At 49.9% G+C, this 26,652-nt stretch overlaps 1 protein-coding gene across 1 annotated transcript in view; it reads right to left on the reverse strand.

Annotated features, from left to right (window-relative positions):
* Nucleotides 1–22,235, reverse strand: part of IL17RD (interleukin 17 receptor D) — a gene marked incomplete at its 5' end in the record, with an annotated part of 66,876 nt that extends 44,641 nt beyond the window's left edge. The window contains one exon of the mRNA XM_079795397.1: nt 22,110–22,235. Coding sequence (XP_079651523.1) covers nt 22,110–22,235 — 126 coding nt within the window. The remainder of the gene's footprint in view (nt 1–22,109) is intronic.
* Nucleotides 22,236–26,652: the final 4,417 nt, after the last annotated feature.

Here is a 26,652-nt window from a genome sequence, read left to right on the forward strand (position 1 = left end):
ACACCATCCTGTTTCGGATATTACTCGACACTTGCGGGCATTTGACAGATGCACCCACAGCACTGACAGGCTGGTGGATCCACTGTGGCTTTGTAGCTAATAACCTTCTTCCCCAAAAAGCAGGGGGATAAACAAAGCTGAAATGCGACCATCTCTGAAATGTGATTCATCTCTAAGAGGAGGCCTACAGGAGCATTACACCTCTTGAGTTTCTTTCCAGACACCCAGAGCAGCTCTAGAGAAAGGCATATTCCAGGAAGCAGTAACCACGACACTGGTTAAATGCTTATCGCTAATGAACATCGATTGGGTAGTAACAGAGCTATGGTCCTCATAACTTAACCACACTGCACTCCTGTCTTCCGGAAGGTATAGCTTCTGTCTTCCAAAAGGTACAACTTCAATTCAGAAACATCGTTTCTAAGGGCATAAAAAAAGAACTTCTGCAATCACCCGTTTAAAAACAACCACACCCTCTCAGAAGTTTCCCAACGTAGCAAATGCCTCTTTATCTCATCTTTAAACGTTCGACACTCTTTTGAAATTGTCTCCATAACAGAAGAACTCCACGCCAACATCCTAGGAGGCTGTTATCAATGAAGGATTAACCTCATTTTTCTTAGCAACAATAAGCTTCTAGTAGGTTTGCCTCTTAAGAAGACAGACACTATCTGATAAGAGATACACGGGTTCCACTGCAGATCTGGGCTCAGATCTGGAACATCCTAATCGTACTGTATCTACTAAGAGGGCCTGGTAGCAAGAGCAGAACAGACAGGCCAGGGCTGTGAGCACCCTGCCCCAACTCTTACAGCCGGGAAAGCAGGAAGAGTCATTTCTAAAGGGACACTTGGAGCCCCCTCTGCTCCCTTCCCCGTTCCCACCAAAACAACCATAAACTTTTAGCACCTCCCAAAGGCTTCGAGAGAGGCATAAAGGAGAACGTGCTGGCCTAGCCAAGGACCGTCGAATCAGTGCAATTTCTTTCTTTACAGTTTTATTAAAATATGCAAGCACAGTACTTATAAACAAAGGAGTCATTTCAGTTTTTGCTTGGAAAAATGGGAGCCAATACATTCCTTCTGGGAATTCAGGGTAAGAGCTTTACGAAAACAGTGTCCAGATGTGCTTAGAAATTCAGTCTGTTCTTTCTTTTGGGGAAGAGAGGAGGGAGAAACAAAGGGTGGGAGAGACATTTTATTAAAATCGGGGAAGGTTATTGGTTTTTCTTGGCTGCCACGCTAACCGGCCCTCTGCTGACACACCGAGCACCTGGGGAGGGACCCTCTGGGCATCTCCGTGCAGGGCAGGGCCTGGCGACCTCAGGGCTGCCCGCCGAGCCTCTGCACGCCTCTACCTTCCAGAACGTCCTGCGTGGTGACAAATGAGGGGAGAGCCTCTGAGAGCCAAAGGTTCTCGAGTAAGAATCAAGCCTCCGAGTATTCAAACAACTACACTTGAGACAAACCTTCCCTTTTTTTAAAAAAAAATTCTTTTTTAACTGAAATGTTTTGCCAACATCACATCTCAGTTTTAACCAGGAAGCTCTGCTGAGATTCAAAGCTTCCTCAACCCAGAGATTTAATTCCCAGAGTCCTTTTATGAAGTGCTCTTCCTTTTCAGAAGGGCTGATGCTGGCTCCAGGTACTGACGGTAAATGAGTGTTTCAAACGGAGCATAAATAAGGGAGACAGAGAGGCAGGCATATATTATGAATAAAAAGATAATCCTAATAATAGTTTACATTATCACAAACCAAAGTTTATACGAGCAGCTAAGCCCCCTTTCAAAGCAGAGGGCAGCTGCTGGTAGGGCGGAGGAAATGGTATGTCAGAAATGTGACCTACCTTCGAGTTTGTTTAACTCCGCTGTCAGCCACTGCTTCCTTCCGCCACCTTCTACTGGGATGGGGTGGGCGGTATCCCCTTTGAAGTGTTCTCTTTGCAAAGGCAGAGGGAACTCGCAATACTAGGAGAACCTCATTGCCCCTGTTTCGGGAAACTCCTGGCAAAAGCCTAGTCACCCTCATCCGTCCCCTGAGGGTGAGAATGGTGACCCCACTAGAGAGGCAGCCCTGGGGACACCCTCTTGCTGCCTCCCAGGAGTCAGAGGTCCATGTCAGGATGAACAGTCTCGGTCCCTGGAGGCTGCCAGGACCCTACGGGAAGGAGGCTGGGGCGCGGAGGCTGTGCTCACACCAGATCCGCCAAGTCGCTGAGATTCTCTGGGCATCACCCGCTCCAGAAAATGCTGACCCCACACAAACCCCTTTAACCAAAAGTCCTAACGTGTGTAATCTGGGTATCTGTCCTCAGTGGGGCAATCCAGCCCTTATTCATAGAGTGTCCCAGATGCCTGAGTGCAAGGCCTGCTGTGCCCTGGGGGAGAGTCTAAGAGGGACCGAGACAAGGGTGAAGGGTGAAGTGCCTGGGGAGGGACACTCCGGTGGATGGGACAGACGCGTTACTTGATCAATGACTGGGTGAGTGGGCAGGCACCTTTTGGACGGTACCAGCTTCACATTTCCAAATGAGAACACGGGCGCCTTTCAAGCCACTTACCTGGAGTTAAATGTTTCTATACCTACAGGCGCAGGAGATGCATCGGGACAGAGGAAGTGTCCCGTTCCATGTACCTCCCTCGTCCGTTTCCATTGATATGAAGCCCATTTCAAGATGTTTTTTCCAGCCAAGAGCTTTCTGCAGAGGTGGAAGCTTCCACCAGCCCGGGGCAGAACAAGGGGAAGGAGCTCCCAGCCAGGAGGGGACTCCAAGGCGCTGTGCCCTGCCCGCCCTCCCAGCCTCGTGCCGCCGTCTGGCCCAACCACCAAAGCACACAGATGCACTAAGTGAGTCACCGGCTAAGGGCACTGGGGAGACCCTCAAAGACTCTTGCAGCATAACGGACTAGGCATGGTGTCCAGGGTTCTCCTGGCAGAGCCCGAGCCACAGGCCAAGAAGGCCCGCCCACTCCCCCCTGGTGTTGGGAAGGTTCAGGGAAGGCCACCCCAGCCCGGCTTTATCGGGGTGAGAGTCTTTAGATGTAGAAGCTGCACACCCTCCCATGCACATCTGCTCTGCTGCTGCTGCAGGTGGAGGCCCTGGTTTACAGCCACCCAGGGCCTTCCCAGGGCAACCTGTCATCACTCCTGTCTAAGCTCAGAGCTTCCAGAGGGCGTAACCCCTGGAGATAAGGCTCTTCATCAAGTCAGCCTTCCTGGGGGCCCTCAAGCTGCAGGCCCTTCTGGCCTCTGAATGGATGACCTCTTCCCCAACCCCTCACCATCTCTTCCTGCTCTGGCCTGTGTCACAGACCCCTCTGGAGGTGACCATCTTCCTGACGGCTTATCGGGCTTTCTTGTCTCCTCCTGCCCATCAGGGGACCCCAGCACAAACCTTCCCCTCATGGCTCGTCCTTGTTAGTATAGTGGTGAGTATCCCCGCCTGTCACAAACCTTCCCCTTATCTCCTCAAAGCACGGCTCCGCTTTTCCCTTCGCTCTCTCCCCAGGCCCTGCAGGGCCACACACCCATGTATTCTCAGTGCGAGTCCTTTGCTCTGTCTGCTGAGGTTGGCCAGGATTCCCCTTGGCAGAGGAAGGGGCTCTTCCAGAACGCTCTTATTGCAGCCAGGGGACCCAGGAAAGCAACGCCACTCTAACCTGGGCAGGTGGTGCTCACTCAGGATGACGGCTCCTGAACCCAGGGAAACCTGAGCGACGGCAATCCCTGGGTGAGGAGCTGGGGTGTGGACGGAACGCTACTCTCCCCCTTCAGCTTTCCTAATAAGAGCCTGGCGCAAATGGGGGTGGGGCAGGGCCAACAAAATTAATCTCTCAGCTCAGCAATTACCCACATGCAGATTACCTCTAGTCCTTGTTATCTGTGGCTGCCTTTCTCCTGCCCCCGCCACCACCTAGCACGTACCCCGGGTGCTCTCCCCAACAGCTGCTGACAGAGCAGTCCAGGCCTCCGGGACTGTCAACACCCCCATGTAATTCTGAGCTCTTGGGGAGTCTGAGGCAGTGCCCTTGTTTATGGATTCAGTGATTGATTGGGCCCTAAAAGCTCCTGGCCCAGAAGACTAAATGGGTTGAAATCAATCATTAACAGTAGTGTAATGTTAAAAAACAAGCGATACGAGAGGGCCCTGGACCAGGTGAACAAATGCCCAGGAAATGCGAAGGATGGAGGCAGATGGACACCCTGGGCAGCTCCAAATAAACAGGCAAATCAACAATGACCGGGGGGCCACTGGGCTCACTTTGCAAAAACAAAGCAATCTATGTACGAGTTTTTTAAAATTTCAAAACGATATGGAGGACAAATACTTTGCTTTTGTTAGAAAATATCTGGCCAGCTGGCGTGGCTCAGCAGTTGAGCGTCAACTTATGAACCTGGAGGTCGCGGTTGGATTCCCGGTCAGAATTGGGGCACATGCCCTGTTGTGGGCTCGGTCCCCACTGTGGGGCGTGCAGGAGGCAGCTGATCGGTGATTCTCTCTCACCACTGATGCTTCTGTCTCTCTTTCCCTCTCCCTTCCTCTCTGAAATCAATAAAAATATATATTTTAAAAAAAGAAAATATCTGCAGAAAGGACCACACACAGGTGACCTTTCTCGAGAGAGATCAGAAGCAGACACCCAAGTGCAAGAGGCAAGAGTCTGGGTTGAAACAGAAGTGATCAATTCAATACGGAGATGGAGTGGGTAGGACAGAAAAATGACACTCTCTGAATTAAAGGTTCTAGTTATCTCAGTAAGAATCATTGCTAAATTCTTAAGAATAATTCTAGCCCTAACCAGTTTGGCTCAGTGGATAGAGCATCGGCCTGTGGGCTGAAGGGTCCCGGGTTCGATTCCGGTCAAGGACATGTACCTTGGTTGTGGGCACATCCCCAGTAGTGGGTGTGCCCGAGACAGCTGATCGATGTTTCTCTCTCATCAATGTTTCTAACTCTCTATCCCTCTCCCTTCCTCTCTGTAAAAAATCAATAAAATATATATTTTTTAAAAGAATAATTCTAGTCTGACTGTCCCATTTTCCAGATAAAGAAACCGAGGGTCGGAAGGAAGGGTCACCTGCCCTGTCTGCAGTCACACTCAGCTGGGCTGGGATGCCCGGCTCTCTTATGTGGAACCAACATAAATGAGACAGTCTAACAGCATGGCTTCTACCTCAATACCCAGATTTATAAACACTCCAGTAAACTATGAGAAACTTATATCCTATTTATGGGAAATGCATAATCAATGCAAAATCGACCTTGGAAATTATAGATATAGATATAGATATAGATATAGATATAGATATAGATATAGATAGATATATCCAAAGGTTTGCTAGCCAAATTGCTGGTACAAAAAGAATCCCCATGATAATACTTACATTTAATTAGTTTCATAATTTGTTGTTAAGTTTCAAAGATCCACTCAATCAATATTCTTATTTTAAAACCCTTGTTCATTCACTTAAAACATTTGCCCTACTGCTCTCTACTAAGCAACATTTCATCCACACCTTCCTTTAATACTACCAGACTTACAAACACTAAAACTTACTCAGAAGATAAATCACCAGGGAGCAAGATTCGGTCCTTCTCTAAGAAATTCAAAATGAAACAAGTATGATGTACCACCAAAATAACAGTCAATAGAAATTTTAAATGTCAATATTTCTGAGGCTGTGGGAAAACAAGCAGTGACTCCTCTGCTAACAGACTGCCGCTAATCTATCACTAAGTAATTGCTACGTGGCCGATCATAGAGCTAAATGTCTTAATGACAATATCACGCTTAGGTCTCAAGACAATCCTGGAAGATAAACTATTATTAACCCATTTTACAGACGAAATTTCCCCAGGTCACAAAAAAAAACACACAGTAACAATGGTAGAGCCAGAATTTGTGGACCAAATTGGCCCTTTTCCCAAAATGCAATTCTTCCCAGTCCCGACCATGATACAGGGCAGTCGGTAAACACGCAGCACGAGCTGCAAGCCTTCGCTCCACTTTGGGGAATGCATGCCAAGCAAACAAACCACCATGGTGAGGGGGGCGGGCAGAAAACCGATCTGTATGAAGATTTCACAGCAGCTTTATAACAGCAATAACCTGGAAACAGTTGGCAAGGGATAGGGGAGGGTACACGACATGAAAATATGATGTGGCCACTAAAGGTGGCATGTCTGTGAACTATGTCAATACATGAAAATATCTTTGGAAAACACATTTAAGTTAAAAAAATAGCCATAACAAAAATAAATACAGTGATTTCAACTCTACAGCAAGGTGTATCTGTGTGCTCAAGAGTGAGAGAATCAGCATTGACTAGTCAATGACCATTAAGCTATTTTTTCTTTTTGCATTAGTTTGAAGTTACCCATTTGTAAGGGCAAGACAAGGAAACTCTGCTGAAATATGCCATGATTCAGAATGCCCTTCTCTTCCTGATCCAAAAAAGTGACGTTTTCATATAAAAATAAAATTAGCTCTACTAATTTGAAAGCCGTGCCTTAGGCTTTCAAGTAAATCCTATTTTAAAACCAGATTAACAAAACCTCCTTAGTGATAAGCTCATAGCTCATGAAATTTTTTGTTACCCATTTAGCAAATTTATTGAAGAACAAGTAAGTTTACAAATTGGAAACATTATTTCTGTTCACCTTTTGGGTCGCACTAATAAAAGGCACACTCTCAGAATCTCACTCTTTTATAACACATTGGGGAAAGTAGCACTATTGAAGATAAATCCATGGGGGGCGGGGGGCCCTAACTGTGCCTTAGCACCAACTAAGACAGGGACATGTGCTCTAGGCATCAAGCGGGAGGTTTATGCCCAGTTTCCCTTTTTGTAAGATCTCATTCTCCAAAGAGGAGGAGGATCTGCCCACGCAGGTTCTTCATCACACTCTGTCCTGGCAGGTGGGTCAGGCTCACCCTCAGTCAGACCAGACACCGCCCACCCCACCCCCCAACCAGTCTGTACATCGCTCCCCTGGGCCCTCCAATGGCTTCCTGGAAAGCCTGTCACTTCAGGGGAACAGAAGCACAATTAAAGAGCATCCAAACTAACCCATCATCTTTTAAGACCAACAAGGTTGGGAAGCTGGGCAGGGAACGGGGCCAGAGCCGGTGCTCTCTGACTTCTGCACCAGGGGAAGCCGAGCAGATGCCTCCACCCGGCAAGACTGTCCTCTGCCTGGGCAGGTCCCACGTCAGTCTTCGTTCCAAGGTTCCTTTTCCTCTGCCCTTACCAGCCCACACGTCCTCCGGCGTTCCGTCTTGCCTAATTCGTGGGATGCCTTTCTATTGTCTTTCGAGCATCACGGACCACTGGGCCCAGTGCGCACCTGGCACAGAGTCCACGCCCCGACGTGACAAAGTCTGCTTCCGAGGGCAAGCTATTCAAGATGGTGGCCTCAACCCACATGTGGCTACTTACACTTAGGTTCGTCTGAGTAAATTAAACTCAGTTCCTCAGTCGTGCTAGCCACGTGTCAGCCACGGGGATGGTCACTGGACTGTGTGGGGAAGGACATCCATCGCCACAGGAAGTTCTACGGGATGGTGCTGGTCTGAGAGTTCAGCACCTGCCCGCCTGCCTCTGCAGCTCCAGGTGACACCTCCTCACAGCTGGACAACGCTTCCCACGGTCACCAGGCACCATCTGCCACGTCACCTGACACCGACGTGCTCACTCAGTTTCACCCAGGCAGCATTCTGAGTTCACACCTAGTAGGATGGATGTTTGTTGGTGTACCGTTCCATGAGCTTACACGTGTGTAAATACACAATTAAATGTGTAGATGTATGCACTGGTGGATCCACCACCACAATCAGCACAAACAACAGTTCCATGATCCCCAGAAATTCCCGAGGACTGCCCCTTAGTAGTCAAACCCGCCCTCCACCCCCCAAAAACCCTGCCAACCACTAACCTGGCAGCTTCTGTGAAAACTCAGATTCCTGGCCTTCCCCTGGAAATCCCACTTAAGCAGGTCTGGGGTGAGGCCCGGAATCTCCCCTCACCCACCCCCACCCAAGAATGTTCCTCAGGTGATTCTGGTGATCAGCCAGGTTAGGGAACCTCTGCCTAATCCTAGTTTAATTTAATTATCGGCAAAGCCTTCTCCGGTACCTCGCCTTGCTCTCCTCCCACCCCCACGAGCCGCTTTGTTACACATGGCAGGAGTCCATCTCAGGCCGGGGGCGCGGAAGGCAGGGCACGCCTGGCCGCTGGGGGCATGGGCAGGGAGAGCGCGCTGGCTCCGGTTTCTGGCGGGGACAGGCCTCTCTGCGTCACGTGGCCTCCCACCCTAATCCCTTCCTGGCTCTCTGTGCCACGGAGTCCTCATGTGGAAAAAAAGGAACCACATCAGAAATAACCACCTCCCTCCAGGCTCACCGGGAAGCCATGACTTAGACACCCACGCCATGGCCTGGGCGGCAGGTACCCGTCCTGCGTGTATGGCCACCACACCAGGCTGCCCCTGGACGGAGCTCTCCTCACCCTGACTGCTGACCTGACACGGATGGATGTAGGAGGTCAGGACTCAAATTACAATAAAATTGCAGCCTTAAAAAAAAAAAATAAAAATGTGTTTTTCCTCCGAAATTCGTGATCCCAAGGGCAAGGGACCAAAGGCCATTTTTTAAAGGGGAATGTGGAAGAGTTGGCATCATCTCAGAAAACCACCCCTGCTCAGAGAGTAAACAAAGTTACAAACAGGGTTAACCCTTGAGTTCAGCCCCCCACCTCCCCCTCAGCTCCCGCTCTGCTGAGGATTCCTGAAAAACACCGAGAAGTTTAAGATGATCAAAGGAAAAGTATGGCCAACATAAGAAATGCTATCGGTTAACATCACATGTTTATTTAGCCCCACCAAGCCAAAGAGAGGAGATTGTTTGAAAGGGAGAGAATGCCTGCTTAATCAAGTAAAAATGCATTCATTACTATGCTATTCAACTCGGCTTTCCTGAAATCAGACACTTTTGCCCCTAGACCATAAGATTGAAGCGATTTGAAATGAAAATATTTCCTGTCCACTGCTTGCCAGTTTCTAGCCCCAGAGTGATATAACAGATGACATCCAGTACAATAAATGCTTTTATTAACCATAAATTTGAGACTGCTTTAGGGATTTGAAGTGTTGGGTTTCATGCTGAAAAAAATGTAATGTTATCCACAGACCATCAGTGAGTCACAAAAACAGAGGCACAGGTTATGCTACTTTGATCAAATGATGGTCGTCCCCCCACACACACACACATACAAAATCCTCTTTTGCATTTAAAATCGTAGCTGCCTTCACGGCATATCTTCTAGGAGCACCACAATAGTTTAATCATATGTCTTGGAGAGTTTAATGGAAATTCATCCCAAGTGCGGATTTATAGAACCAGCAGCTTCTGTTAAACAGAAAGGAAATTGAAAAGTGTTATGAGGCTATGTGAGCTGAGAAATTCAAATACTAAAATGGGACCCCTAAATCAGAGTTTCTCACCTCGGCACTATTGACCAAACGGGCCAGATAATTCTTTATTGGGAGTGCCAACTTGTGCACTGTGGGATGTTGACCAACATCCCTGGCCTCTACCTACTAAATGTGTCTGCTCCTCCCAGCTGTGACAACCCAAAATGTCTCCAGAGATTCCCAAAATCACCCCCAACTGAGAACTACTGCTCTAAGTCAGTGGTCGGCAAACGCATTAGTCAACAGAGCCAAATATCAACAGTACAACGACTGAAATTTCTTTTGAGAAGCAAATTTTTTAAACTTAAACGTCTTCAAAATAGACTCGCCCAGGCCGTGGTATTTTGTGGAAGAGCCACACTCAAGGGGCCAAAGAGCCACATGTGGCTCTCGAGCCGCAGTTTGCCGACCACGGCTCTAAGTCAAATTTCAGGCCTCGTTTAGCAAATGCTGCCTGGTTTCTCTTTATACAAAGACAATGTGGGGGCGGGGAGGGGGGATCTTATGGCCCCGGGGCTCGCAGCCTCAGGCTCTCTGCCTCAGTGCGTCCATCCCCGGCCTCAGAGCCTCCCCTGCACAGAAATCCTTAGAGCCCCACCCCTGGCTTTGGGAAATCAAAGGCGCTCGGCACTCCCACCAAAACCAAGGGGATAGAGCCATGGAAACAAGAACTTTCTCTCCTGTGACCAGAGCAAACCAGGCAAAGCAAAGGCACCGGGCACCCCTCGGAGGGGAGGCCCACCGCGGCCCAGCCTTTGTGTCGGGCCTGCATTCCAGCACAGGGCCCGGCCCACTGGGCTGGGCCGCCCGCATCCCCGCCAGCATCCAGAGTGCTGCTTTCTGGCCTTTCACTGTCAGGCCGCAGAGGGGGCCGGGGACTCGGTGCCAGAAAAGAAAATGAAAAGCAAAGTTGAACCTCTGTGGTCCATTCTCTGGATGCTGAATGTCCCGCTATTACAGCTCGGCAGGACATTTCACGGCCCGCAGGGGAGGAGGCCCGGTCCCGGACGCTGAACAAATGGCAGGCGCACAGGCCCGCCCCCGCCCTCGCAGGCTCCGGGACTCATGAATAAAAGATGGGGGTTTTGTCTCCGCCGTTTCCCTGGTACCCTTAGGAAGAACAACTTGTCGCTTTTTGATGTTTTAACTTACTTTGGGAAAATAATCAATATTAACTTTACGTCAATATTAACTCGGCCCTTGAATCTGGGGGAGGGACAAATAAAAGAAAGAAAGGCCATGTAATCAGGTAGAAGATAGCAATTCCAGCTAAACTAATGAAACTGTCTGTAAGGGACTCTAATAAAGTAATTTAGGCGCTACGCAATCACAGAACTAAAAGGCTGGAGGCTGACTTTGAGAACATGTTTTGAGTGAAGTGGCCTTTACTGGAAATAAAGTTCAATGTTTTCTTAGCACAAAGGAAAGAAACGGCTGAATTTTGGCGTGAGGAAGCACTCAAGCGTAAACCTGCCCCGGCCAAATAGAGGTTTTAATAGGGACTCGTTCCCAGTCGCTGAGGGCGACGTGGACCTCTGTCTGCAACAAGCCCACGTGAATAGTAAAAGCCTTAAGCATTCTCGAGACACAGAGGTCCTAATTTTGAGCGAGCAATGTTAATTTCAAATGGTTTTTAAAGAGAGATTACAGCACAGCACAAACAACACCCTGCACCTTTTTTGGACCCTCAGTAAAGAAAAGGGGAAGCCTAATGTAAAGCATTGTGTGTGCTTTTTAAAGACAACACAAGACTAAACTGGGTTAAATCACTGGAAAGGTCTCTGTGTACAACACATGTTTCTCTGTGTACAACAAATGTTTCTCGTTGCCATAACCGCGTCTATATTTTTTACCTATGGACACCTAAAATTCGACGACTCACAGTATCACCTTTAGAAGGATCTTGCCAAAATATTTAACTTGACCCTAATCATGAGGAAACAATGGGAAATCCAAATTGTGGGACTGTCTACACAAGTGACCTGGACTCTTGAGAATGTGTACGTTATAAAGGATCAAGTAAAAGGTGAAGGAACTGTTCTAGACGAAAGCAGACAGGCCACCTACACGTACTGAGTGGCCTTGGCTGGGCGGCTTCGTTGGTTGAAGCATGGTCCCATACACCGCAAGGTCGTGGGTTCAACTCCCGATCAGGGCACATCCCTAGGCTGCAGAATAGTTCCCCAGTCGAGGCATGTACAGGAGGCAACTGATCAATGTTTCTCTCTGACATCAATGTTCCTCTCTCTCTCTCTCTCTCTCTCTCTCTCTCTCTCTCTCTCTCTCTCCCCCTTCCTCTCAAAAATCAAGAAAAAAACATACCCTCAGATAAGGATTAAAAAAAAAAAAAGTAATCAGTGACCTTGTCTGAATCCAGAATGTGATTCAAAATGAAATCATGAAGGACAATAGGACAACTGAGGTGCATGTGGTAAAATGTTAAGAACCGGTGACTCTAGGCAAAGGGGAATTGGTGTTCATTTTGCTGTTCTTTCAACTTTTCCACAGGTTTGAAATTTTTCAGAATACAAAATACGGGAGAGACAGTACAGTAAAGAGAAGTCCCAGGTACAGGTGGCTGGCTGGCTGGCTGGCTGGCTGAGGTCTGGGTGGGGGCTGGGCAGCAACAACGTCATCTTGCTGTTTATTTTCAGAAAGTGTATGCCCCAAAATATTACTAATGTTTTTTAAAGGAAAATTATATAGTCTTAATCCAGAATAGATCCAGGATAAATATAAGAACATTATAACAGTCACTGCACTGGGCAGATACACACACAGCAGACATTTAAGACATTCATGTCTTTATGCTCTTTAAAAAGTCATAGGTCCCTTTGAGATCCCCATTATGCCTTTGCCGAAAACTCTCCTGCAATTTGTCATTCTTTCTCCTCTTACCGGAATTCCAATGAATATAAAAACTTTTTAGATCAGCTCGTTAAACCTCCCCTTCTGCCCAAACTCTCCCGGGGTTATCCAACCCCATCATTTACTTAATGAGATAAAAGCAATGATGACACTAGTCTTGACCAACTCAAAAACTATCCCCTTAAAAGAAACTGTTCCCTTTAAGTAAAAGGAAGGAAGTTCAGTAGATGGGAAACGTGTTCAAGTGCAGAGATCCCGGATACAATTTCTGTCTCTCCGGGACTTCACAAAGGAGGAGAGCAGGAGAGCAGCAGCCTTAGGAGGGTGACAGTCACCCTCGGCGCACGGGACACTGGGAAGGGCACCGGGGACCCACCGCTCTTGCCCCGCCTTGAAGCAGTCTCCGGGCAGCTCGACCAGATGTTACATTTTCTCTGCTTGATTTCAGTAAAACTGCATGACCTCTTTCTCAATTTAAAAAGGCAATGCTATTTTTTTAAACCACAGGAGCTATCTTTAGTGAAGGCTTCTAAGGATTTCATTAATTCATAGCCAGCCAACCAGGACTTTTCCCACAGTCTCCCACAAAAAGCCCGGGAAGTCACTGATTGCTTGGCTGGATCTGAATATGAGCAGAGAGGTAAGATCAGAAATATCTAGTTCCTCCCACAGGGAGGCAAGGCATGAAAATCAAAGCCAGGCAAAAACTCATTACCACAGCTGGCCGGCAAACCCACAGCCCCGGAAAGAAGGCAAAGAGCATCCCTGATTCTGGAGGGACCGTCCAGCAGCTTCAGAAAATGGAATGCGTTCCCAAGAGGGGCCTGAAATAAAACGAGGCACGGGGGGCATGCCCACTGAGGGCTGCTGCGAGGGGGGGCGGGCCCTTTCATTCCCGTGGCTTCACCCAGTCCCAGCCGGGATGCTTAGTTGGTGCTTAGCAGTAACTTTTTACAGACTTTTCTCATCTGCAGGGCAGCAATCCGGACAGGCCAAATATCCTCTTCAAGCAACAGACAACTTGCAAAGTGCACTCCCCTCCGATGCTGGCCCCCATCACGCCTCTATCATTCCCTGCAGCCCAGCAGCAGTCAGTGTGGGGCACACCGTGCCCATAATCTGTGGTGTGGATGAATAAGTAGAGCATATTGTTATGCTGTTCTCAGCACCTAATGCAACATGATGGCCAATGTTAACAAAACATAAGGAACTACAACTTCAGAGGAAGTTTTTATTGTAACTGCTCGCCTCAGGTGTCACCTCCTCACAGAAGCCACCCAAGATCACCCACCTGTTCAGCCTGCCCTCATCGGCCCATTTTAATTCCCTGCAGAGCACTTTGTCACTCGAGAAACAGAGAGGGAGAAACTGCTAGGTGTCTGCCACTGACCTTGTGGGGCAGCAGGGAACGGGCAGGGAAAGGCCCTGCCTCACGGAGCTGACCTGGCGGTGGAGGGGACAGATGGACAGATGGACGGACAGGAAAGCTCTGTGTGTGTCTCATGATGAAAAGTTCTCTGGAGAAAAATAAAGTGAGGGAACGGGGACAGAGGAGCAGTGGGCTGCTATTTAAATCGGGTGGTGACGTCTGGTATTTTGTTATCCTACTCAGGCCATCTCACAGAGAAAGCGCCGAATACTCGCCGAAGGAAAGAACGGTCACTGCAGGTCATTCTTCACAAGCCATCCATGTGCCCGAGAAACTTGCCAAGCTGCACCTCACCATTCCTAACAGGCACAGGCAGGCAAATTCAAGGGACCCCGTTATCTAATCCCAACCTCCATTGTCAGCTTTCCTGTCCCTTTGCCCTCCAGTGAGCCGCCCTCCTCCAGCTTTGCCCACATCTCTCTTTCTGCCTAGACTGTCACCCCATGCCCAGGCGGTGTGGCTCAGTGGTTGAGCATCAACCCATGAACCAGGAGGTCACAGTTCGATTCCAGGTCAGAGAGCACAGGCCTAGGTTTCGGCCTTGATCTCCAGTAAGGGGCGTGCAGGAGGCAGCCGATCGATGTTTCTCTCTCCCTCTCCCTTCCTCTCTCTGAAAAACAGAGAACAACAACAAACTGTCACCCCTCCTCCTGGTTCCACTCACCGACAGGCCCTGCTCAACGTCCCCTCAGTAAGACCTGACCTCTTCAGCCATCCTGATCCCTTCCTCCAAGTTTCCTCTAAACCACCCACATTAAGCTGCTTCTTCATACACAAATCAAGTTTCCGCGGCTTTTTTCACCAGGTCACTGCCCATGGCTGGGTGCATGCATTCTCACCAAATCTGGAAGCATGCTGCGGTGGGTCTGACCGGACTCAATGTGGGCCTTGTGGCACAGGTGACATTCACACGGGGAGGCCAAGCGGTGGTGGAAAAGCCTCACAGGGAAAGGTGGGCCTCCACCAAAGCAGGGGAAACTGAGGCAAGGCAAGCAAGAAGGCAGAGTTACTGGGAACCAAGTGAGCAACGGACTGAAAAGCCGGAGCAGAACCGCTCCACAACCTGACAGGAGCTGCTCAGTCTCTTGCCTCCTCACTCCAAATGAGTCTTTTCAAACTTTAGACACTGAGCAATGACAATAAGTGCTAACCGTGTGAGTGCCTGTGCCCCACCCAGAGCAAATGGGCCCACTGCAGAGGAAGATGGTCATCAGCTGTCACTCAGCAGGGCCCACAATGGCTGGCTGCGCCTGCATTTGGTCTGGACTGCATTGCATTTTCCTCGGATAAAAGGAGGACCGTTTCAGGAGAGGAGAAACCAGAAATCACCTGGACAGAATAAACCACAGAGAAATTTCTAAACCATATGGCCTGTCTCAGGAAAATGGACCTCCTCGTTCCAAGGAAACCCTCCCTCTATCCCCATCCACCCTCCTCCTCTTGAGTAAAATTGTCCATCCCAGAACAGAAGTCTGGGGCATAGCCAGCATTTTTTTTTAAAGGGTTACCATTCAATGGGGGGGGAGGGTGTCTACAAAACTGACAAAACAGAACACTTGGAAAGACTCCTAGTTTTCAAGAGAATAAAGTACTTTCTAAACCTAAAGAGTTAGGTTTTTAAAGCCGAATCCCTTATGATTTCAAAAGGATTCATTTGAAGTATTCACTTAACGTGAGATGTAAATATCCATCTGAACATTTTAATTAATACTATTAATTTCCCTTCCCTTTTCAAAGTTGCTCTTCCCACTTTATGTGGCATTTCTGATAAGTTCAAGCAAGCTTCCCTACAAAGTATAATTTTTCATGAAAAGCCTCATGATTAATGTCTATTAGAGCAGTTTAGAGTGAAGAAGCATGCAATAAAACTACAATTTGTTCAACTCCCCAAAATACTTGCCATCGACTGCCCTTTCAACTCAAGGTACCAGCCTTATGCAAATAAGACATTTACCATTAGGTTTGCTATAAAACACATGCTTTTTGAAAGTGCACAGTAGAGGTAGTTTTCATTTGCGCTATTAAATCAGACAATTTATAGGGCAACTTCCGTTTTAGAAGAGAATTACATGTGTGTTCACATCACATCTTTATTCTGTCGTCCATCTAGTGATTTGTTGAGGACAGCTGGTACCTATTAAGTCCCCCCTTTAAATGGTGTAGCCTTAATTAGCTACATCCACCTTCCCCCAACATTTCCAAACAAGGAACCAAAGAAAAGGGAAGCTGTTTTTATCATGGGTACTTCGAACAATGGAGTTGTAAATGTTAAAATAATAGTCTCCATTAGAAACTAACTAGTTACTCCTTTTTTAGGCCCCTTGATAAAAACAAGATACAGATGGAGTTCAAATTTCCAATCTCAGTTACTTAGGTAATTTTTTAATTGTTCAATTTTTCGTTTCCTGCCTGCTGTTATTAATTAAACCTTCTTTTAAGATACTGCTTGGGAAAGGATGAGGGCCAGTCTCCCTGGAGATAGTCTCGGTATTATTTATGCTACAAACTTCCTACTTGGACTTCTGAGCACATGAGACCAAGCAGACGGAGTCTGCAAGCAGGGAGTAAGCCCAGCACGGCTGTCTGTGAACAGACATCATGCTCTTCCCAGACACTGCAGAGTTTCCAACTTACACAATGGGAAATCCAGCTGATGAAATCGTTTTAATCTGCCATATGCAGATACAACATGCACTACTTTGATTACAATTTAGGCTTCCCTTCTTTAAAGAAAAAAAAAAAAGTACCCATTCAAGCATTCAGGACTTCAAGTGTGAATTACGTCAACAGGCTAAATTTTGAGCAAGGTAAGGCGCCATCTCAAGGATTCCCCCTTAGATCTGTTTTCCTCTGAGAGACATGCCCCGGCTTTCATCTGCAGTAAGACTATCTGTTTCAATAGGATGTGATCACTCCTGGGCTGGTGTCTTTTCAATCAGCCAGTGGCCCTGCGGGGTTTAGAGTGGCAGAAAGGAAGTGGCCTGTGGTTAAACAGAGGAAATACCGAGGCATTTTAATAGAGCAAATAGTCTCTTTACTTCCCACCAGGAAGAGCTTCAAAGGCCCCGGGCCCTGGAGGAGACAATGTGTTGCTGGGCCATCAGTTACCTAAACGTGTGGCAGGCCCATTCAGAAGGACGCAGCAGCCAAGACAAACACTGCCCAGGAGGACATTGCCTCCCACCGGTGGGCCCGTCAGGGTACCAGGAGAGGGGGCCCCACAGCACCAGCACAGACAGCCCCCCGGGAGGCAAGGAGACCCTCCCAATGCAAAATGGAAAAGATGTCAGCTGCCAGGCCAGGGTGGCCGGAGCTGCCCCTACCCCAGCCAGTGAAGTTCCCACCTTAGAAATCAAGGGTGGGGGCCCACGCTTCCAGGAGCCTAAAAACCCATCCGTCAGAGGCAGGCGCGACAGGCAGTGAGGAGGAATGAAAGGGACAATTAATTGTTGATGGGCTGGCCCAGCGGCAGCAGCAGACATCTGCTGGGGCAGGGTATGTAAAAGTTTAGTGACCAATGTGGGAAAAGAGGGTTTGAAATGCTAAAAAAACACACACACACAACACCGCATTTTAGGCCAAATGGAGCTTGAAAAATACTCAACTTAAAATAAAGACTTAAAAAGGCATTAGCAGTTCTTTCCTTTGTAGGGAAGCGTCTGCGAGGTTTGAGCTGATGAGAATACGGTTTGGATCCTGCTCGCCTTGCCTGAGACTGTTTTCCAGACAAGCCCAGCTGTTCTGGGGAGGAACCCGGTGGGAGTGTCAGGTCCCCTTCCCTCGCGGCCTCCTCTTCAACCCCAGGCCAGAGGCACCCACTCAAATTGGGGTGCCCTGCCCAGCTGGCTCCCCACGTCCTCCCTCAGTCCACCTGACCCCGTTCATTGTCCAGGGCTCTGACAAAGTCTCCACTCTCGCCTCTAAGCCCAATGAAATGATTTGAAATCAAACTGATTTTAAATGTTTAGAATGTGGCTTCTCTCCCCTTTCTCCTGATCAGGGAAGCCTGACCCCTAAAGCAATGCCTCTCACCCTTGAGGGAGCATCAGAGGAACTTGTTAAAATGCCAATTCCTGGGCCCCACCTCCCGCCCACTCTTGTCCCATTCACCCTGAATCTGCATGTTAACCAGCTCCCGAGGCAATCCTGATGCTGGAAGCCTCTGGACTCACATTGAGAAATCTTGTTCGGAAGTGGCTGCCGGGTCGCATTCACCCAGCTACATCCCGAGTTAATAACTAGCACAATGCCCCCGGCGCTGCAGGGGCTCAGGGTCGAGTGGGGAGAGAAGGGAGGGCTGCTCCAGAGAGAGGGACGGGAGGGGGGTGGGGGGCAGGAGGGCTCCCAATTAACACTGCAAAGCAGGTCAGAAGAAGTATCGTCCGTATAAAAATGTCTCTCTGAAAAATGTGTCCAACAGCACGGAGTCCCTTCTAACCAGGAACGCAGTAAGGGACACGCGAGCATGTATAACACGGACAACATGGCCACAGGACAGGCAGACCAGATGCGGGCTGGGGAGCCCCGAGCTGCAAGTGAATGAAAACGCATCCAATTCAGAATCAAATAAACATGCCTGGGCCCACAGCCAAGCAGAGTTCTTGGATCGGCCTTTATCAGGGACCTAAATTTTAACCAGCTGGAACCTCTTCTTTTCCAAGCACCACCCCGTTTCTTCCTACCTTTTGAGATGAAGGATTTGCCTTAAATGGGAAACTTGCACTTCACTGTAAAGACAATGCCAGCATTCTAGCTTCCCGAATTCCTGAGGCAGCGCATTTTGGGGCGAGAAGTTGTGTCCAGGCTGAGAGACCAGAGAAGGTGTACCGCCGTTGAGGCAGGAAGGTAAGCAATGTTCCTCCTCCCCCACGGCGGGGAAAGCCACGAAGATAAAAACCTGCACAAAAAGACCCCTAATTGTCTGCTCCATAAACAGGCTCCTCAGACCCTCAGCCAGGACAACAGGGGAGGCAAACCTCTGCACGAGTCACTGACAGAAAGTGACCCAACACAAACAAACCATCTCACTATCAAAAAGCAGGAGTCCAGACCCAGTGACAATGAGGATGCAAAACTTCCCCGCTACAAGTTTGCAAATGGGTACTTTTGGGGAAAGTGTATTTATTACTCAAAGAGCAACTTTACCTGGCGAGGGCCCTAAGGGATTTTTTTTTTTTAAGTAGTGGAGGAAGTGTGCCCATAAGTCATTTCTAAAACACTGAGCTGTGTTCAAGATGGTATCGGCCCCTAATTGCACCGCTAATAATGGGGAGGTTGTGAAATCTGACCACGGAAACCAGGCCGGCTCCTCTGAGAGCAGCCCTAAAGGGTGTGTTAGCAGAGCTGCCAAGGGAGGGTTAGCTGGCTGCAGTCACCTTACAAGTCCTGGGAAAATACACATTCCTGCAGGGGCAAGAGTTCCTGGAGCAAATGCTTCCTGGAGATCAAGGGGGCTGTTCGCTTAGCTCCTCTCCAGCACCCAGGTCTTGCCCCTCCTTCAGGCACTCTCCACCCCGCTGTCGTCCCCCCCCACCCCCGCCCCCCTGAGGTTCTGTGTGGCCTGGACCCGTGGTAAGTCCGCTCCTGTTTGCATCACCCATAGTCGACCCTTAGTCTTGTATGTTCACATGGCCCCAGCCATACTTGAAGCAACCTCAGAACTGAGACCAACATCTGTCTACGGACTGAACACCCACTACCGGGTCGGAGACTCAGACATGAATCAAAGTCTCAGGTCACTGTACACCAGCACTTACTGGCCAGTCCTTTGACAGCAAATTCTGGAAGAACGTGGCTAGAGAGGTGGGAGCAGGGAAGGCTTCGTGCAGGAAGCGATGCTGGAAGGAGGGAGGCTGAGGTGTAAAAAGAAGGAACACCAGCAGGAAGAGCATGTGCGTGAGCCTGCTGTGGAGAGGACATCGGAGCCTGGTGCTCTGATCTCTCCCCCCCCCCGCCCCCCCCTCCCCCCCTCCGCTTCTTAAAATCTATCACTGAGCACAGGACTTAGCAGGGTCTAATTGGGTTCAGCCAAGATGTCCAGGGCTCCAGGCTCTGAGGCCGCCACATGAGGTTAGGTGCCTGCCGGAAACAAACTGGTCTGAAGACGCAGATGTGAACAAATGCAGCAGATGTGAACAAATGCAGATGACGTAGTCTGGTGAGAACCAAAGTGCAAGGACCTGCGTGAGAAGGCAAAGCAGGGGGAATGGCATGCTGGGAGGCCTTCTCAGGGGAGGCATCACCTGAGCTGAGTCTTAGGCCAAGCAGGTTCTCAGAGGAGAAGAAGGCATCCCAGGATCAACATGCCTTCGCAGCAAAAAGGGCACAGGAGCTAGGAAGCTGGGTGAGAGGGGCTGGGCAGCTGGATATGCAAGGCAGGTAGACAAGCTGGGTCAGGGCAAGCCGGTGGCTCCATCACATGCACCCAACGGCAAGTCCAAGAGGGAAGGGGCCGTGCAGGTCGGGAAGAGCCTACCCTGGAGATGGCCCAGGGGCTCCCGTGCTCATTCAAGAAGGGGATGAAGATGACCCAAGGAAAGGACCGGTGGAGCCCCAACGAGAAGTGGTGGTGGGAGAGGGGTCAGCATAAATGCGAGGCCCTGGGGAAAGGGCACCCCATTGATTCTGTGGGGGTGCAGGTTGAGGGGAAGAGAACACATTCCCGCAGGAAGAGAGCACACACCACCCAGGCTTGGCTCCCCACCGCATGAAAACTTCACAAAAGCTTTGTGTCCTGACACATGAAGCCACTTGGGCAATGGCAGAAAAGCAGGAACTTGGACTGATTCACCTATGCCGTCATATGAAATCCGGGCATAAAATGCCGGTGATGCTGTTACAGTTATTCACGAGCCAGCCTGTCAGTCCAGATCCAAAACACCGAGGAGGATCCACATGAGATAGCTTTCAGGAAAACTTATAACTGAAAACTGAAGGAAACTTGGTATCTATTTCTCTTTAAATAAACACACAAGTGACATTTCATTAAAATGGGAGTACGGAAATGTGATGTTTCACTCTAACAGGAAGGAGGCTTTATATTTACCGTGGGGCTGTGAGGGGAGGGGGGGGGGGGTATGGCTATCTCCTGGGGCAGCTCTGGGGTTTACAGACATCCCGGCGGCCTGGCTCACACCTGGTCTTCCAAACTGTGTTTCCCAGGATGTGGGGCAAGTGAGCCAGAGCCATCAACCTGTGGCCCTAAAGGGGTGTCAGGGCTGAGGCTCTGATGGCGCTGAGGCCCTCGGGGCACTCCAGAAGCCGTGGGTCAACCCATCCCTCGGAGCAACCGTGCTGGGGAAAGCAGGAAACCCCCACTTACTCCCATTTTCCAGGTGAAGAAAGTGAGGCTCAAGGCTGCACAGGAGCAGAGCTGCCTGAGCACAAAGCCCAGCCCGTGTCCTCCGCGCCAGGCTGAAGGCTGCGAGTGCCCTGATGCCGGCCCGCCCTGGCTTCCGCGGGAGGTACCGAGCAGACGGATGCAGTCTCCCGAACCCGGGACCGCCGCGTCGCGGTGCGCCCAGGCCCTCACCCCGTGCCCGTGCGCCCCGACAGCACCGCTCGGTCACTGGGACCGGGCTCCGAGCACTCGGCGCGCGCCTCCCCAGCGTTGGCTCGGACACCTGACCGAGATGACAAACTCTTGCCTCCCTTCGGCGATGAAAAAATATCCTCAGTTCAAGCTGGGGCGTGGAGTGGGGCGGGGATCATCCGCGAGACTATTCGCAGATGAAGGGGGTGAATGGGGACCCAAAATGTCCCAGCAAGTCAGGAGTCGGGGGTGGTGTGAAGGTGGAGTGAGACGGCGGGATTAGAAGGAACAAAGCGGCCGCGAGCGGGGGCGCATCCCTCCCCGGCGCTCCGGGTCCGCTCCCGGCAGGCCCGGAGTCTGCGGAGCCCGGACCAGCGGTCGGGGGGAAGACGCCCACTCCCGCTCAGGAAAGCGCCCCACGGCCGGACAGCTCGGAGGGTCCCAACTCCGGGGAGCACAACCCTGAGGCGTCGGACGTCCCGGGCCAGGAACAAAAGATGGGGCACCCTTCTCCCACCCGCCGCCGGGCGCCCCTCTCGCCCGCCTCCGGGGCGCGGGACCCGGGCCCGTGGCCGCGTCTCATTAGCAACACAAAGCCGGGGGTCTGCGGACCCTTTCCTCCGAGTCGGGGCTGGCGGACGCGAGCCCCCAGAGGGAGGGAGGTCTGGAGCCGCGGGGGGACCCCAGCCCGGCAGCGGACCCCGCAGAAAGCCAGCAAGTCCGCGCCAACTCCGCCGCCCGCGAGCACCTGTGCGCACCGCGCCCGCCGCGCCTGTGGGGACCGCGAGGAAACCGCTCTTCTCCTTACCCTCCAGCCACAGGTGTCCGCGCCCCGCGCTCTGCTGGAGCCCCCCGCGGCCACGGCCAGCTGCGAGCCGTTTAGACAGGCGTTGACAGTGAAGAAGACAGAGCAGAGCTGCAGCCACGGGGCCATGACCGTGCGCTCGTCCACCCGGGCCGTAGTCTGCGCCCCGGACGACCGCTGCGAGCCAGCCCGGAGTGGGCGGTGGCGCCGGCGGCAGCGGCGGCGGAGTGGGCCGTACCACAGAGCATGCGCCGCCGGCCTGTACTCCGCCCCTTCCCTCTAGGCCCCGCCCCCAGCCTGAACTCCCTGGCCCTGGCCCCGCCCCTCCAGCCTGGCCCTCCTTCTTGGCTCCGCCCCTCCCTCTAAGCCACACCCCTATGGTCACGCCCCAAATAACCTCGGAGAAGTTGGCAGCTGCAGTTAGCCCCTCACCTGAGGTCTTTTTCTTTTTTTTTTTTAATATATTTTTATTGATTTCAGAGAGGAAAGGAGAGGGTTAGAGAGATAGAAACATCAATGATGAGAGAATCATTGGTCGGTTGCCTCCTGCACGCCCCCTACTGGGGATCAAGCCTGCAACCTAGGCATGTGCCCTTAGCTGGAATTGAACCTGGGACCCTTCAGTCTGCAGGCCAATGCTCTATCCACTGAGCCAAACCGGCGAGGACCTGAGGTCTTTTTTTTAATGCAAAGGATTTATTCAAGTGGTGCCTGCTCCCTTCAAAAACTCGGGAAAATGCAAAGAACATAATAACCGTTTTAATAATAATTTAATAATCACCTACTCTTTGCCAGGCCTCTTCTTGAATCCTTCCAACCACACAGGGAATTGTTATCTCAGTTTTCCGCGCAGGAAAGTTAAGGTAATGTGATGGTTAGAGAAATCCTGGCTGGGACCTCGGACAAGTAACTCCCTCTCTCCACGTTTCTGTTCCCATCCCCTGTAGACTGGGATAAAAATAAGAGTAAGTACCCTAGGCTGGGGAGGATTCTATTGGTTAACACACAACAAGCACTCAATAAATGCTACAGTCTCTCATTAACTGACTTGCATAAGGCCACACAGCTGGTACCTGAGACTCCAATTCAGATCTGACGAAACCAATGCTCTTGTCAAACTTACCCTTGTGAAGTGGACAGTATCTCTGTTTGGAAGAGGAAGCTCAGAGGCGAGGAGGAGCTAAGATCACACAACTTCTCACCACAATCCTCCCTGCTTTGTTTTGTATATTTGCACTTGAATCCAACCACCGTGCTCTTCTCCATTGCTCCCTCCTTTGTCTGGGCCACCACCCCCGTTCTCCTCACTAAACCATCCCCAACCCCCATAGCAGGGGAAGTCAGGGGTTTTACCATGAATGTCAGGGGCTGACATGAGGCCAGGACCACATGGGTGTTGGTGAAACACTAAAGAAATCATGAGGCTGCGGGCTCCTTAGGCTCCTGAATCTATGACATTGCAGCCTAGATATGCACCATAGTTTATTAATCAATCCCCTTCTGAGTGACTTCTTTTATAATCAGTGATTCAAAAATATCCTCACACATTTATCTTGATTCAACTGTTTCCTAAAGATACACTCCTAGAATCAGAACTGCTAGATGATGCACATTTAAAGTTGCCAAACTGCTCAATATCTTATTGCCATGTTAATTGGCTTTTCTGACCAGGTATTTAGTGGCCATTTGCATTTCTTTCTTTGTCCTGGAGTTCGACTTGAGTAAAAGAATCAGTACTTGGAGCTTAGGATAGAGGGAGGACTTGAGGGCATTGGGGAAAGGAAGAGTGTTTCTCCCTGGGTTTTACTCATGTCACCAAATGGTTGAGTGGCAGGGATGCCCCAGCAAAGTTCCTTCTCCCTTTCTAGCCTCCACACCCTCCGCTGTATTTCCCTCCACCACAGCTCACTGCCCAGGCTGGCAACTGACAGCTCCGAAAACATGTTGCAGAGCTGAGAGAGCTCCAGCTTTTCTAAAGGAGTGCAGAGGACACAAAGGAATGACCAAAGTGTCCACTCTGAGACACGGTCAGGATGACATACCTCAGGTCAGGGACTGAAAGGCCCTCCCTCCTAGGGAGGCCATAAACATTCCTGTGCCGTGGGGGTGGAAGAACCACATACCTCAAAGGGTCAAATTTGGTCAGGAAATAAAGATATTAAATTGGCATTAGGCAACATCCTCCCCATTCTGGTCTTCTCTTGATTCTTTTCCTCTCATCCCCTTTATTTATCCTAACCTTTTGTTAGGAGCAACATTTTTGTTGTTGTTAATCCTCACCCGAGAATATTTTTCCACTGATTTTTAGGGAGAGTGGAAAAGAGAGGGAGAGACAGAGAGAAACATCGATGTGTGAGAGACATGAATTGGTTGCCTCCTGCACGAGCCCTGACCAGGGCCTGGACTGGGGAGGAGCCTGCACCCAAGGTACATGCCCTTGACTGGAATCAAACCCGGGACCCTTTGGTCTGCAGACTGACACTCTATCCACTGAGCCAAACTGGCTAGGGCTCTTAGGGGCAAAAATAGAATATTGGAGACTAGTTATGGTTATGGGAAATTTTTTAAATTTATTTTTATTGATTTCAGAGAGGAAGGGAGAGGGAGAGAGAGAGATAGAAACATCGATGAGAGAGAATCATTGATTGGCTGCCTCCTGCTTGCCCCCTACTGGGGATCGAGCCCACAACCCGTGCCTTTGACTCAGAATCGAACCCAGGACCCTTCAGTCCGCAGGCCGATGCTCTATCCATTGAGCCAAACCGGCTAGGGTTGGTTATGGGAAATATTAATCATGCTCTGTTAACCACGATTGCCTTTTCTGGTTAAAGAAAGGACATTCTAACCTGGCTGGTAGTTGTACGCCCCTGGGACCTGGGAGTCAACCTTGGAATGCAGTCCATTCTCATTCAAGACCTGCCTATTATCATGGAAAGATTGATTGACAACCTTGTTGCCCAAACAATGGAGTCCCACCCCAGCCTCCTACTTCCCTGTGCCTGTAATCCCTACTTCCCATGTAATCCTTGTCCTACCCTATACAGGCAGTCCTCAGGTTACCTTGGATTCGACATACGTCATTTAGTGGTTACGTCGCCCCATTTATTTATTAAAAAAATAAGTTCCATCATTTTGACATATGTACATATGTGCTTTATGTTTTTTATTATTTATTTACCACAAGTAAAGGTCAGGAATTGTTATCTTTTTTTTATTATTGTTTTTACTGTTTCACTTCATTACTGCTGTGTATGTGCTCTATGTGAGTGACATAGGTGCTTATGTAGGTGAGTTCCGACTTAGGGCGAAAATCGCATTACCTTGTGCCGTAGGAACAGATCTCTGACGTAATCAGAGGACCTACTGTATAAGCAACTGGCTTATGGGGGGCTGCAGAGCAGATTTGTGGATGATGTGCTGTTCTCTCATACTGCCAGCAGTATTGGAATAAATCTATATATATAAAAGCCTAAGCAACCGTCCAACTGTCCCACCGGTAGCTATGACACACAATGACCAGCAGGGGCAGATGCTCAGCACAGGAGCTGTGGAGCTGCGGTGACTTGGCAGCTGTGGTTCTCGGATGAGGCACCCAGAACCAGAGAGGAGGGAGCCCTGATTCCAGGTTACATCACCGGAGAACCACCCTCTCGCAATCTGGGACCCCTCAGGGGATGTCGGAGAGCCGGTTTCAGCCCAATCCCTGCAGGCGAGGCCGAGGGACCCCACCGGTACACCGGGCACCAGGCCTCTAGTGTTAATATATGATTCAACCCTGTCTCTGCTTAATTGGTTCAAGTAGTGACAGGCAGCATGGACCCATTGATTGTCTGGTTACACCAGTGGTCGGCAAACTGCGGCTCGCGAGTCACATGCGGCTCTTTGGCCCCTTGAGTGTGGCTCTTCCACAAAATACCACGGCCTGGGCCAGTCTATTTTGAAGAAGTGGCGTTAGAAGAAGTTTAAGTTTAAAAAATTTGGCTCTCAAAAGAAATTTCAATCCTTGTACTGTTGATATTTGGCTCTGTTGACTAATGAGTTTGCCGACCACTGGGTTACACCTTCAGAATATTTGTGAGGCTACAAGAAGTAAACCTCTTTACTAGGAGCTGAGATAAAATGAGGGGCCAGTTCCCTCCCCACCCCCACCCCAGCTTTTATGGACCACACCTTCCCCCAGGCAACAGGCAACAGCTCAGCTGTGTGGTTGACCAGAGAATGAAGTTCTCCCCAAGTACAATGCATGGTCTACCCACCAGGCCAGGATTGCTTGTGGCCCAGACAGGACTTCATTCATTCCCCCAGCCCAGCCCGGTCTGAGCACCTCTCTGCCTCCAGTGCCTGGCACACGTCAGCAGGCAGGAAACTGTTGCTGCCTCCATTCCTGTTTGGAACGAAGCTGGGAATTAAACAGATTCAATTACTTTAAAATAAACTGTTGACAAAATGCAAATATACTTCTTGAATGCACGGGGAACCTAACCAGATTTAAAAAAAAATAATACTTAAGCCCGGTTGGCATGGATCAGTGATTGAGCCTCAACCT

The sequence above is a fragment of the Cnephaeus nilssonii genome (assembly GCF_951640355.1).
Source record: "Cnephaeus nilssonii genome assembly, chromosome: 17".
Classification (NCBI taxonomy): domain Eukaryota; kingdom Metazoa; phylum Chordata; class Mammalia; order Chiroptera; family Vespertilionidae; genus Cnephaeus; species Cnephaeus nilssonii.